The 12728-nt window shown below is 43.4% G+C and overlaps 1 protein-coding gene across 1 annotated transcript in view; it reads left to right on the top strand.

Moving 5' to 3' along the window:
- SYCP2L (synaptonemal complex protein 2 like) overlaps nt 1–5981 on the top strand; it is a gene marked incomplete at its 5' end in the record, with an annotated part of 63361 nt that extends 57380 nt beyond the window's left edge. Inside the window, one exon of the mRNA XM_082847438.1 lies at nt 5846–5981. Coding sequence (XP_082703564.1) covers nt 5846–5900 — 55 coding nt within the window. The 3' untranslated portion in view covers nt 5901–5981. The remainder of the gene's footprint in view (nt 1–5845) is intronic.
- Nucleotides 5982–12728: the final 6747 nt, after the last annotated feature.

Raw genomic sequence — 12728 nt, 5'->3', positions numbered from 1 at the left:
TACTAAGGGTGAAGGAAAATATGGATGGGTTTGAGCAAAGGCATTGGGTGTGATGGTGATATAATCTGATTTATATTTTAAGAAAATCTTTCTAGTTGCTATGTTGGAAATCGATTGGAAGAGGGAAGAGTAAAGGAGGAAAGCTTGACTGGAGGCCTTTGGAGAGGGTGAGAAATGGAGAGATTCCAGATATGTTTGGGAGCTGGAATTAGTAAATTACTGACAGATGGAAGCAGTAGGTAAAGGAAGGAGAGTTAGGCATATGCCTCCTAGGTTGCTGTCTTCTAGCAACCGGATCGTGCTGCCACTGAGAGAAGGAAGACTGGGGAGGGTTGTGTGGTTGGAGCAGAACCTAGAGTTCATTTGCTAACATTTTAACTTTCAATTGTCCACACACCTCCAAGTTTTGATGAGAACCTGGAAAAATGGACAGTTTTCCAGAAAAATACAATTTAATAAAACAGACTTCTAAACAGATGTGAAAACATAGGCAAATATTCATAGAAGAAATAAAGTTGTTAAAGAACTTCCCTACAAACATGTATATGGTCCAGATTGCATCACAGAGGAATTCTACCGGCCCTTTAAAGAGGGATCACTTTAGTGCTGCTGAAAGTATTCTAGCACCTAGGAGAATAAAAATTCTCAATTTTTAAAAAATGAGTCTTGCATTGCAATACCGAAACAAGAAAAATTGCAGAGAGACCCATGGAATAACCTCACTTATGATCACGGGTGGTACCATCAGAAGTCAGTCACATTTTAGTTAAAAGAAGGAGGCAAGGAGATATTTTCTTCCAGGAAGAGGCTGAGGATTTGGGGGAATTTGTTGCCAAGAGATTGAGTTGTAGGGGCTAGAGAGGAAGAGCTCAGGAGGGTGGAGAAGGGTAGATTGGGACAAAGGAGGAGATGTACAACCAGCAGCTGGTGAGAACGGATGACAGTGTGGGTGACAACGGCTGTCTTTTGGCAGTTACGAAGGGAAAGAGGGATTTGAAACCAGACAGGATTGACTCTGAGAGACTTTTAAAGGAGAGAGTTTATAGAATTGCCACTGTGATCCCTAATGCTTCCCAGATTGGCCAGTAGCTCATGGGGCTACCACTCCAAGAGCTTTCTGGCAGTGTTGTCAGGCCCACCGAGTAAATAAATATGGAATGTGTAGAGCAACTGTCACCTCTTCTGTTTTTGGACACAGTCACTTTAAGGACAGCCACCCTCCCACCCAGGTAGATTCTTCAAATACTATCTTGTTCATTCCTACAGCATTTAATAACGGGGCTTGTTGAGCAGATATCAACTTTGAGATTTTCTTCAAGCTAGAGGTTGGAATTAGATTCCCTAAGTGGACCATATCCAAATACATTTTAATAAGAATGTAATTTCATTTATCTTAAAGAATTTGGTATTTCTCTTTTGAAAACGTGTGTTCCGTTTCATTTTATTTGAGAGTAAATGAAGTGGGTGGTTTTCTAAAAACTCCTTCAGTGTCCAAAGTTGTGATTTGAGATTTCTGACACAGCAGTCATTCCACTTCTAGGAAATGACCTTAAAGATGAAATTGGACTGTGCAAAGACATGTAGACCAACATGTATTACAAACTACTCTAATAGGGAGATATTGGAATGTATCTAGATGCCCAGCTAGTGTTTGGTTAAGTAGATTGATACATTCGTGTGACATACCATGTTGCCATCAAAAAGAATGACTTAGATTATATTGACTTGAAAGGTGTCCAACATGAGCAAAAAGTAAAAGCTTGTTGCAAAGCAGCTTCTGTAACAAAATCCCACTTTTTCTTTTAAAGATTGTACCAATTTACACTTTTTAAAATTTATTTTATTTTTGGCTGCATTGGATCTTTGTTGCTGCGTGTGGGCTTTCTCTAGTTGCGGTGAGCGGGGGCTACTCTTCGCTGTGGTGCGCGGGCTTCTCATGGTGGTGGCTTTTCTTGTGGAGCACGGGCTCTAGGCGCACAGGCTTCAGTACTTGTGGCGCGTGGGCTCAGTAGTTGTGGCTCACGGGCTCCAGAGCACAGGCTCAGTAGCTGTGGCGCACAGGCTTAGTTGCTCCACGGCACGTGGGATCTTCCCAGACCAGGGCTCGAACCCGTGTCCCTTGCATTGGCGGGCAGATTCTTAACCACTGCACCACCAGGGAAGCCCCCCCATCTGTTTTTAATGTTAGACGAGGGTGCATATGTTCATATGTTCACTCACTCAATGAACTGTTGAGCCTTTTAGGTACCAGGTACTGTCTTAGATCCTGGGGGTAGAACAGTAGGCAAGAGGTCCTCAACCTCATAGGGAGTACATTCTAGTAGGAAGGTAGATGGTAAACAATTAAACAGATAAGCATTCACGATAGTGGTAAAGCTAAGAAGGAAAAAACTGTGAGGTGAGAGAATCTGATAGTATGGAAAGAGGAGAGTCAAGTCAAACTTTCCAAAGGAAGTGAAATTTGAGTTCGAACTTGATGGGTGAGATGAAGTACTGGTGGGAGAGTGGGGCAAGGGCACTTGGGAGGAAATGGACAGGACGTCTGAGGCCGTAAGCAGCTTCATATGTTCTAGGAATTCAGTGAGGGCCAAACAAAAGGAGTGAGGGTGTAGCGGTATAAGATGAGGTCAGAAGGCGGGTGTGGTGCTGGTGGTCACCTAGGGCCCTGCAGGCCACAGTAAGGACACTGGATTCGATTCTAGTTGCAATGAAAGGGATAAAAGTAAAGGACTGTCTGTTCTCAAGGGCGTGTGTGTGTTGGTGTGGGGAGTCAGATCAAGGTGCCGGGGCACATGGAGCTGGAAGGGTTGCTGGTGGGTTTGATGTGGTGGGTGGGGAAACAGCAGGATTAAGGACAACTTCCAGCTCGGGGCTTGAGCAGCGAGGTGGCAATCGGTGTCGTGTGAGGAAATAGTGAAGACTAGGAAAGGTCTGGTTTTATGAGTAGGGGGAGTAGGATATGGATAGATATTGAAGACTTGATTTGACACATACATCTGATTTGTGACTTCAATGTCTGGATGGAGTTGTCGGGTGGGCAGCTGGATGTTCAGGACTGAAACTCACGGCAGAGGGGCTGGAGCACGAGACTGGATGAGTTGACTTAGGGACCAGTGATAGAGAGCAGTTGTTCCAGGACAGAATTCTCGGGCTGCTCCAGTGTGTTGAAGTTTGATAAGGGAGAGGAAGCCAGCAGAAGAGGGCGAGAGGGCTTCCCCGGTGGCGCAGTGGTTACGAATCCACCTGTCAGTGCAGGGGACACGGGTTTGAGCCCTGGTCCGGGAAGATCCCATGTGCCGCGGAGCAACGAAGCCCGTGCGCCACAGGTACTGAGCCTGCGGGCCACAACTACTGAGACAGTGTGCCACAACTACTGAGCCTGCGCTCTAGAGCCCATGAGCCACAACTACTGAAGCTCGTGTGCCAAGAGCGTGTGCTCCACAACAAGAGAAGCCACCGCAATGAGAAGCCCATGCACCGCAACTAGAGAAAGCCCGTGCGCAGCAACGAAGACCCAACTCAGCCAAAAATAAATAAATAAATTTATAAAAAGGAAAAAAAAAAAAAAGAAGAGGGCGAGAAAGAATTTTCCAAGGATGGGGTGGTGTTGCAGAAGATGAGAGCGTGTGAGTACATGCATATGTAATAAGAGGTCTAGATTCTCGAAGATATTCATCAAAATGTCATCTGTGGTTATTTCTGTGTGGTGACATTTTAGGTGACTTTACTTTCTATATAGGCTGTTCTATATTTTTAGAATTTAGTGCAAGATACAAATTACTTTTGTGTAATAAACTCAGCATAACATTTATAAAGTAAGAGTGAACTTTTCCCCTTCTCCCTAACCCTTCCTCTTATCTATGATCCAGAGAGAGCCATCTCCTTACTGTTTAGTATATGTTCTTCTAGATATTTTCTTTATGTTTATGTAAGGATATATACAAACCTCGTTATAAGTTTAATTATGTATATTTTAAGTGACAAATGATATACTAAATATTATGAGTATTGTTCTTCCTTTGTTCTCTCAGTAACAGAAGTAGGATTCCTTTCCAAGTCAGTAGTAAGGATCTGCTCATTTTTTAAATAACTGTAAAGTATTCTAGCTTATGGGCCTACTATAACTTATACATGTGATTTCCTATTGATGAACATTTAGATTATTTTAAATTATTATTTCAAATAAATCTGTAGTGAATACCCTTGTACCTATATCTTGAATGACTTTCATTATCAGGAAGACATTACTATTTTATTTGGGGGAAACAAAAATAACAAATCTTCAAATCAGAAGAGTACTAAAAGAGGATCTGGGTAAAGGACTAATCCGGGCTAAGAATGTTAGAATTCCCAGCCCTAGCGGGGAATTGGATCAAATGCGAATTAAATGTACGTGTTACAGTTGGTCATATGTAAGAGAAATCAGACTCCAGCGGCTAAACCAAATAGGGATTTAATTTTAGCCCTGTGAGCAGCAGCCCGGAGGGCTGAAACAGCAGCTCTAAGTGGTCGTTAGGGACCCACGTTCTTTTAGCCTTCTGCTTTGCCATCCTTCGTGTGGCTTTGGGCTTCTTGGTCACAGGATGGCAGCTCTGCTTCTAAGCATGTCTTCCTATACTCCAGGCAGGGAGAAGGGGATGGGTGAAGGATTTGGTAAAAGATGTGTGCCACTAGAATCTATTCTCCCCCCGCCCACTTTTTTTTGGCTCTGCCACGTGGCACGTGGGATCCTCGTTCCCCAAGAAGGGATCAAAGCCATGCCCCCTGCAGTGGAAGTGTGGAGTCTTAACCACTGGACCGCCAGGGAACTCCTTCTTCCCCCCCTTTTTTTTTTTTTTGCGGTACGCGGGCCTGTCACTGTTGTGGCCTCTCTCGTTGCGGAGCACAGGCTTCGGACGCGCAGGCTCAGCGGCCATGGCTCACGGGCCCAGCCGCTCCGCGGCATGTGGGATCTTCCCGGACCGGGGCACGAACCCGCGTCCCCTGCATCGGCAGGCGGACTCTCAACCACTGCACCACCAGGGAAGCCCTCCCCTTATTTTTAAAATTAGGGAAACAGTTTTCACAGAAGCCAAACCAATAGACTTTTGTCTCCATCTTGTTGAGTAACGTAAACCCCCCTAGTTACAAGGGAATCTGGAGTGGCAAGAATCTAACTGAGCATATTACTGTCCTCCCGCAAAGTGGGGTTCTGTTAATAAGGAAGAAGGGGAGAACAGATGTTGGATAGGGAACCGGTAATGTCAGTCATGCCTAAATTAAATTATATGTGCTGAACACAGGAAAAAATGGAGAAATAAATTGCACAGGTGATTCTGTCTGCCATTCTTCTCAACGAGCATGTGCCCTGGTGTTTGCATGAGGATGGGAGACTGTGTTGCCTCAGTTGACATCAGCTCCTACCTACCTCTTGTGTGAGCATCCAGCTGAGCTCAGTGACAACCTGGTTATTAACAACATGCATTTTTTTTCATACAAGGTGGCCCCGAAAGCCAGCCCAGCCACTTTATCTGGTCCTTCACCCAAGAAATAGCTGTCTTTTCTCCAACACCAGAGGGAAAAATAACCTAGTGCATTAGACTATCAGGAGATGGCATGTGTGTCTTGAAAGCAGCACGTTTAAGAGAATTTTGAGAGCGATTTTGACCGCGGGCAGTTTCCCCCATTGCACTGACTGACCTTAGCTTCCAGTGGCCATGTAAGATGCAACTTCAGTGAATATCTGAGTTAGGGATGGAGAGGATGAAAAGGAGTGACATTCATTTTGGCGTGCTGAGTTCTAGAGACCAGGAAGGGGCTAGTTCAGGCTCCACTAACTACTGTTCTCCTGTTCCTTTTCCACCAGTCTGAGCCATGGGAAGGATATAAATCTACCTCAAGCCACAGAAGCGGTGCCTTAATGCTCTGTGCTCATTCACTCCAAACGGAATTCCTGAGACCAGTCAAGTTGGAATAGTCTGTAATATGTTGGTAGTTTGTCCATTTGTTTACAAAGGTTAAGCTTTTGTATTAAAATTTCGTCAGAGAATAAGAAATTCAGGATGTTTAGCAACTTGGAGTGATTTGCTTTTTTTTTTTTTTTTTAATGATTTTTTAAAGTAAAATTGATTTTTGAGAAGTGTCTTCAAGTTATTTGGGGGCAGGGAAACCTCAGCATCTGTATATATACTACTTAGTATATCTCTTTAAGGGAGGGTTTACTTTTATTTTCATAGCTCAGATGAAAATGGTGTTGTATTTTGAAATAGTTACTCTTTCATTTGATCTGCAAATGTTCTAGTTTCTGTAGAACTTTAACAAAACTACCAGCTTTAGCAGAGGAGAAATATTCATCTTTCAGTAATTACTAAATGCTCTAATAAAGTCTGGTGCATGAAGTTGTATATACAGTTGAGTGAATTTATTTTAGGAAAATGAAACCTACATAAGTTCAGGCCATCTGCAAAGTAACTTTGCTCATGATTGGATAAGTACAATTAAAGACTGTAGACTGAAAACCAGCTTATACCTTATATAATTAAGTTACATAATATAGCTTATTTATAGTTTAATCAGCCTAAAGCAACCTTTACAACCCCAATTTGTCATCATCTTTCTTGAAAAATTTTTAATGAGCTATGTTATAGTATATTGTTGTAAGCTTTATAGAGTATAAAAGTGTTTAATTAACTTCGTTTTTAGACGTGATTAACATTTAACTCAGTGGACTTTGAGTAAAGCAGATTACCCTCCATAAAGTGGGTGGGCCTCGTTCAATCAGTTGAAGGCCTTAAGAGCAAAGACTGAGGTTGCTGGAAGAAGCAGTTTCTGTTTCAAGATTGCAGCATAGAAATTCTGCCCGAGTTCCAGCCTATTGGCCAGCCCTGCAGATTTCACACGTGCCAACTCCCACAATTTTGGGAGCCAATTGCTGGAAAATATCTCTCCCCCATCTGTAAGTTACTTATACATATATTTTGTAAGTCAGGATATCTACATGTATATCCTATTGGTTCTCTTTCTCTGGAGAATCCTGACTGATACAGGGTGTCTCAAAACCAGTGTAGCTGAGACCTCTCCAAGGAGCCTAAGGAATGAAGTGTGTGTGTGTGTGTGTGAGCGTGTGTGAGCAAGGTGGGCAGGGGGTCGGAGTGGTCAGAATATGTGGACAGTGTCAGTTCGGAATTTCGGTGCTAGAAAACTAGTATGTTAAGTAAAGCAGTAAATCTCCAACACGAAAAAAACTCAGCTTTGCCTTTGGTCAAGGAAAGCTGGAAAAACTTGTTGTCACGTGGGTTAGGGTCTGTTGAGCGGAGGCCCCGCTGTACCTGGTCAGGCTCTTATGTTTCTGGCCATTTAACCATTTGATTCTCCCATTTATGATATGGTCATTATTACTGACCTGATAACAGAGAAACAAATGCTGTCTGCGTTCCAGAGCACTGGTCACTACTGGCTGAAACTCCTCTTACCGGGAATTCAGGTAAGCTAGGGGCTTGCCTTTTTCATTGGGTCACTGGATTTCCTTCTTTATGTGGCACAGGCATTTTTAATTGTTTATAACGGGACATGGTGGCTGTGTAATGTGTCGGCTAGGCTGACCTGAATTTCCCAGAATCCCTGCTCCTGTACTTTTCTGGTGACAGTGGACCACAGAGAGAGTCCAGTGGGAGGCTTGCAGGGCAGAGTAGCGGGTTTGCCATTTTGTGTGCACATGCCCTGTGGCCTGTCTGCTGACTCCCCTCAGTGCCCTGAGGCAGATGCTGGGCCTGCAGCTACTCCGCCTTCCCCTGATCCTCTGTCAGCTCCTCCTCTGGGCCAGGTGTGTGCATAGCTCTGTGACACACGCCCTGGCTTTTGCAGGTCACCCTCATCCCCAAGGTCAGAGGCAGCTGGGCGGGCAGTCTGTCCTCGGGAGCTCCAGCTCTGGGCTTGCTCTCAGGTCTTCCCCACTCCAAATCTATCCCCTCTTCCTGACTGTCTGCCGTGTAGACTTCAAGCTCCAACATCAGACCTGACGACAACAGCCTTACAGAGGCTGCTTAATCACTCGCACAGCTGTGTAAGGTCAAATTCTGTAGGGATATATGTGGGTATCACCTAGTGGTTCTGCTTCTCAGCTTGGACACTAATAAACAGTGCAATCGTTTGTCTTTTTTGGTTATCAAAAGAAGAAAAAACTTCAAATAGACTTCAAAATTGTGATTATTCTCACTCGGTGATGGTGTCTTAGTTGTCTTGGTCATTTTTCTCGAGCCAGGAGTGGTAGCACGGTGTTGTGAGCTGAATCAGGAATAAACAGTGGCCTCGCATTCATCTTTGGTTCCCCACGTGAACGAGGGGAGACTGAATCCTGACATGTTTAACAGCATAAACAGCACATTCTTACCATTTTGTGATAAGCCCCGTTTTCCCTCTAGGGGGTGCCCACTGGATGAGAGCTCTTTGAGCAGATACCTTGTCTGATCTCTTCACCATTTTATTCCAAACCCTAGTGCGATGCCTGGCACGTGGGGGGCACTGGAGGAGGTGCCTCAGCATTGTGGAGGGGATCGTGACTCCCATTAGAGTCCTGGGTGTTTAACCTCTGGAGTTTCCTTGGACAAAGTTTCCTCCTTGTCTGTTTGGAGAATTCCTCACCCATCAAGACAGCTCAGGCACTGTCTCCTTTGGGAAAGTTTTCGAGGTAAGCTGTTTTCAGTACTTCTGTTATTGTATAATTAAACGTTTCTCCATCTACGTTCTCTAAGGGCACGTATTTCATCTGGGTCACTTCTGTATCCCGAGTGTAATATACAGCACTGGGAAGGTAAGGGTTGATGAGCTTTGCAATTGAACGTTACTATTTCTAGTAGAGTCTATCAAAGCCCATAGGATTAAACTAGCCTTAAAAAAAAAAAAAAAAAGCCTAGTTCTACATGGACTATCTTTGGTAGAGGGCTTAAATCTTTCAGAGAAATTTGCCACTCGTAATATTTATCATTGGGGTCACAGTCAACAGGAAAGTTCATTTCCCTCGAAGTACATGACATCAGTCCAGGCAAAACTGTGCAGAATTTTTTTTCAGTGCTCAGATCTCACGAATTGAGGTGCCTCCCGGGGTCAGCTAGGTTCACAGGCCAAGTGTAAAAGGCTGCGTGGTGGTAATTGGCAAGCACAAGAGTACCGCCCCATCTCAAGGGAACAGACTGGTGCGTGCAAATGCCATGGTACGTGCCGGAGCTTGGAGAGCGCCCACGAGGGCTGTGCTGTCTCACCCCAGCTGGGCTGCCACAGGGGACTTGGCCTCAGATGGCATCATAATGGGCTCCCAGTGGGTTGCCCGTAAGAGCCATACTGACTCCATTTACAGAGCGCTCAATGAGGGTAGGACTTTCAGATTTACGTGTCCTTAGTGTCATCCCAGGGTTCCCTCAACGCAGCTTCTCAAGACAGAAAAATGACCTACAAATCAGTAGCTTCTTTTTCTCCCCCCATGACTGAAAGTCATGTGTTACTTACTGAAGGTCAAGGGATATTTTAGGTGGAGTGTAGTTTAGGTGTCATGAGAGTGATTATTTCTTTACCTGCCCTGGAGTAGAACTCTTCTTTAATGTGAATGTAATTTGATTTTGAAGAAAACCTAAATAATGAACTTAAGTAGTAATAATAAATTTAATAATAAAAACACACTGAACTTTCCCTTATTCGGAGACACTAAAACTTACTTAGGTGAACGTTTATCATGTATAAGCAGCTGCTAGTTTGCAACGACAGTTACTGTGCTTTAATGAATTGGTTCCACCCGTTGTTTAAAATAATGAAATCCCAGCAGATTAAGGGGAGGCTCTTTAGCCCCATGCAGAGAGGGCTCCACGCCCTTAAGTCTCTGCCAGGCTTCACCAAGGTCAAGCCTCAGCTCACATGCCTCTACTCCTGAGCTGCGGTGGCCTCCCGTCTGCCCGTCTCTGCGACGGGAGAGGCCAGGGCTGCAGAGCATGGTACCATGCTGTTTGTGCCTAATCTTCTCTCTCCAGCCAATCCAGTTTTCCTGCCCGGGTTACCCTGTAAAGCGGTTTTTGTGGTAACCCTTATATCCTCTGCTTAGCTAATTGGTCTTAACTTTTCCTTATGAATGACCATTTTCTGAAATAGTTTAACTTGGTGTATGAATACTACGTAAAGGTAACAATGTTACATAAAAGCCCACTGCTTACTGAATTCAACATCTAAAATTAACTGCTAAAATGTCACTTTAAAAAATTCCTGAGTAATAGGTCACTTGCAACAGAATGTAGAACACATTTTAAACTTCTTTGAACCAAACAAAAAGAATCACAACATACTTTAGTGTACAAATCAATTTATTATATAACAATTATACAGAATGCTTTTTATCTACAAAGAAAAATGGCTTCTCTTGCCTCCCCGGCTGCCCCAATCATGATACGTTCTTAACATCTAAGTATTTTCAAAGGAAGGAAAACCAAAAAAGTGATATCCTTATTTTCCAAATAAGGAAGTCCCCAGAAACATAAAATGATATGGAAATACTGGAAAGAACTAGACTGGTCTCTTACACAAAGAGCTAGTTCTCCATCACAGGAAACAGCATTTTGCCTTAAAAATACTTCTCTAATGGGGAGGACTTCCCCGCTGCACAGTGTGCCTAAATAGTTCAGTATATAATTTCAATGGGTTGAAATTTCTATATTTAACTCCATTAAATAACATTCCATTTTGTTACTTAAAAAAATTGGAATTAGCAACATATATGCTTACAATATTCATTTAAATGTTTTCATACCTATGAGTAAGAGAAAATTTATTTGGGGAAAAAACATTTCTTTTTTTAACAAATTATACAGATTTTTTTTAAAGCTGTGCTTTAGGAAAATCACATTAAAAGTAAACGTTTAAAATTGTAACACTTAGAAACAGGTGAAGACATTTACCTGACTCAATTTTTGTGACTAAGACTTTATATAGCTCTGTATTTTTTTTTTTTTACCAGCCCTTGAATGGTTTAAGGCAATAAGTGTTTCATTAAGCTTCTCTAGAATTAAAGACCAAGTTGGAAATAAGCATCCTGAAACCTCTAGCCAAATTTGAGCTTGAAAGTGTAAACCAAGTTTTTTCCTTTGATCAGAGAGGTTTCCTGCGCTTTCTCCTTCGGCTGAAGGATGCTGCCCTCCGTGTTGTGCAGATATGAAGCCCATCAAAGCACCCAGAACTGCAGGCATGAGGCCAAGTGGTGAGCCCAGGGCCTCACTGATGATTAAACATACGCTGGAGCCAGTGACTGACCAGTGATGTCTGTCTTCTGAGTCTCATTTTTACCTGCGGTGAGTGCACTTTGGTAACAGATTTTAGCTCACGTCTGAGACGTAAAACTGAACTAGAGCCCAGCTGCTCCAGGGTGCTTCGTCCTCAGTCTGTCGCGGGTTCTGTCACAGAGGAGTGCTGAGCCATGCTCGAAGCGAGCCCTTGTTTTAAAGGGAGTTTCTGGGAGAGAACGAGACGTATAACCGTGCAGGTATGATGTGATGGAAGCGGAGATTAAGCACCCTAAAGCAAGTCAGTTTTAAAAAGCTATTTAGAAAGATCCAAGAGTAAGGGGGCATCAGACAGAAGATGTCTGTTTGGTAGAAATGGGTCAACTGGCAGCGAAGGGGCTACAGGGCACGATGCCCTCACTGTGAAGACTGGACTAAGGTCAGTCACCTTTCAGTGCGGCAGAATCCCAAGGGGCTTTTACAGGAAACAGAAGAGTTGGTTTCCTCAGTGTGTGTGTCAGTACCGAAGTGTGTTGTTTTGTTTTCCTGTAGTTTAAAAAAATTTTTCCCAAACACTCATAAAAAAAAAGAAATGCCCCCAAAAGGACAAAGTCGTTCCCAAACAGACTGTAATGTGTTGGGGCAATGGTGAAAATGCCTTTCTGGCACTTAAGCCTCTGATACCCACGTTATGACCTAAAAACTTCTTAAAATAAGGTAGGAAAGAAGATAAAGCGTCAAAGTTGGCAAATCTTGTTTTATAGGGTATAAAAATGTTACAGTATATCAATCTTCATCAGATCTTCAGAAAACATCCTCAGTTTCCATTCTTGGGACAATTTAATAGTAAGTAATAGCCCCACCGCTGGGAGAAGGGAGAGGGTCCTGCTAACCTTCCTCTGCTCCCGTGCTTCTCAGTGGAGCTCGTGTTACTTGGAGCAGGGAAAGGAAGCGCCGAGTTTGCCACACTGGTGCTTTCCGTTGTGGCTCGTTCCCAGCCCGTGGTTCGGTGCCAGCACCTTCCCATAGCCCTCTTTTCCTATTATCAGTAACGTAACCTGCAAAGAGTGACAGCAAGTATTTGGGGATGATACTCACAGCAAGTATTTGGGGATGATACTCACAAGGAGGCTCATAAGAAATCGTCGGCAAGTTCAATGTCTATTTTGCCCCCGATGCTCATTAATTCTGACTTATTGATAGTCCAGTGACATATCATTCTAAGAATGGACTCGAGTCCTTGTCAGAAAGGAAATGGGCAAGTCAGTTCCTGCTTTTAAAACTGAGTATTGCATCTGTATCCTAACCTGGGGCACCTTAACATCGGAGGTAGATGTGAATATATGAATAATTAAGGAAACCCAATTAAAACTGAGGAACTACTCCTACCCAAGCCCCTGAGCTGTGAAGGTTTGGTAGAAGATTTTTCTTCAAAGTAAAAAAAAAAAAAAAATACAAACTTTATTACCATGTCACTAAGTTGAGAATTAGGAG

The sequence above is a fragment of the Leucopleurus acutus genome (genome assembly GCF_964270905.1).
Source record: "Leucopleurus acutus genome assembly, chromosome: 10".
Taxonomy (NCBI): Eukaryota; Metazoa; Chordata; class Mammalia; order Artiodactyla; family Delphinidae; genus Leucopleurus; species Leucopleurus acutus.
This window is presented reverse-complemented; position numbering and strand designations above follow the sequence as displayed.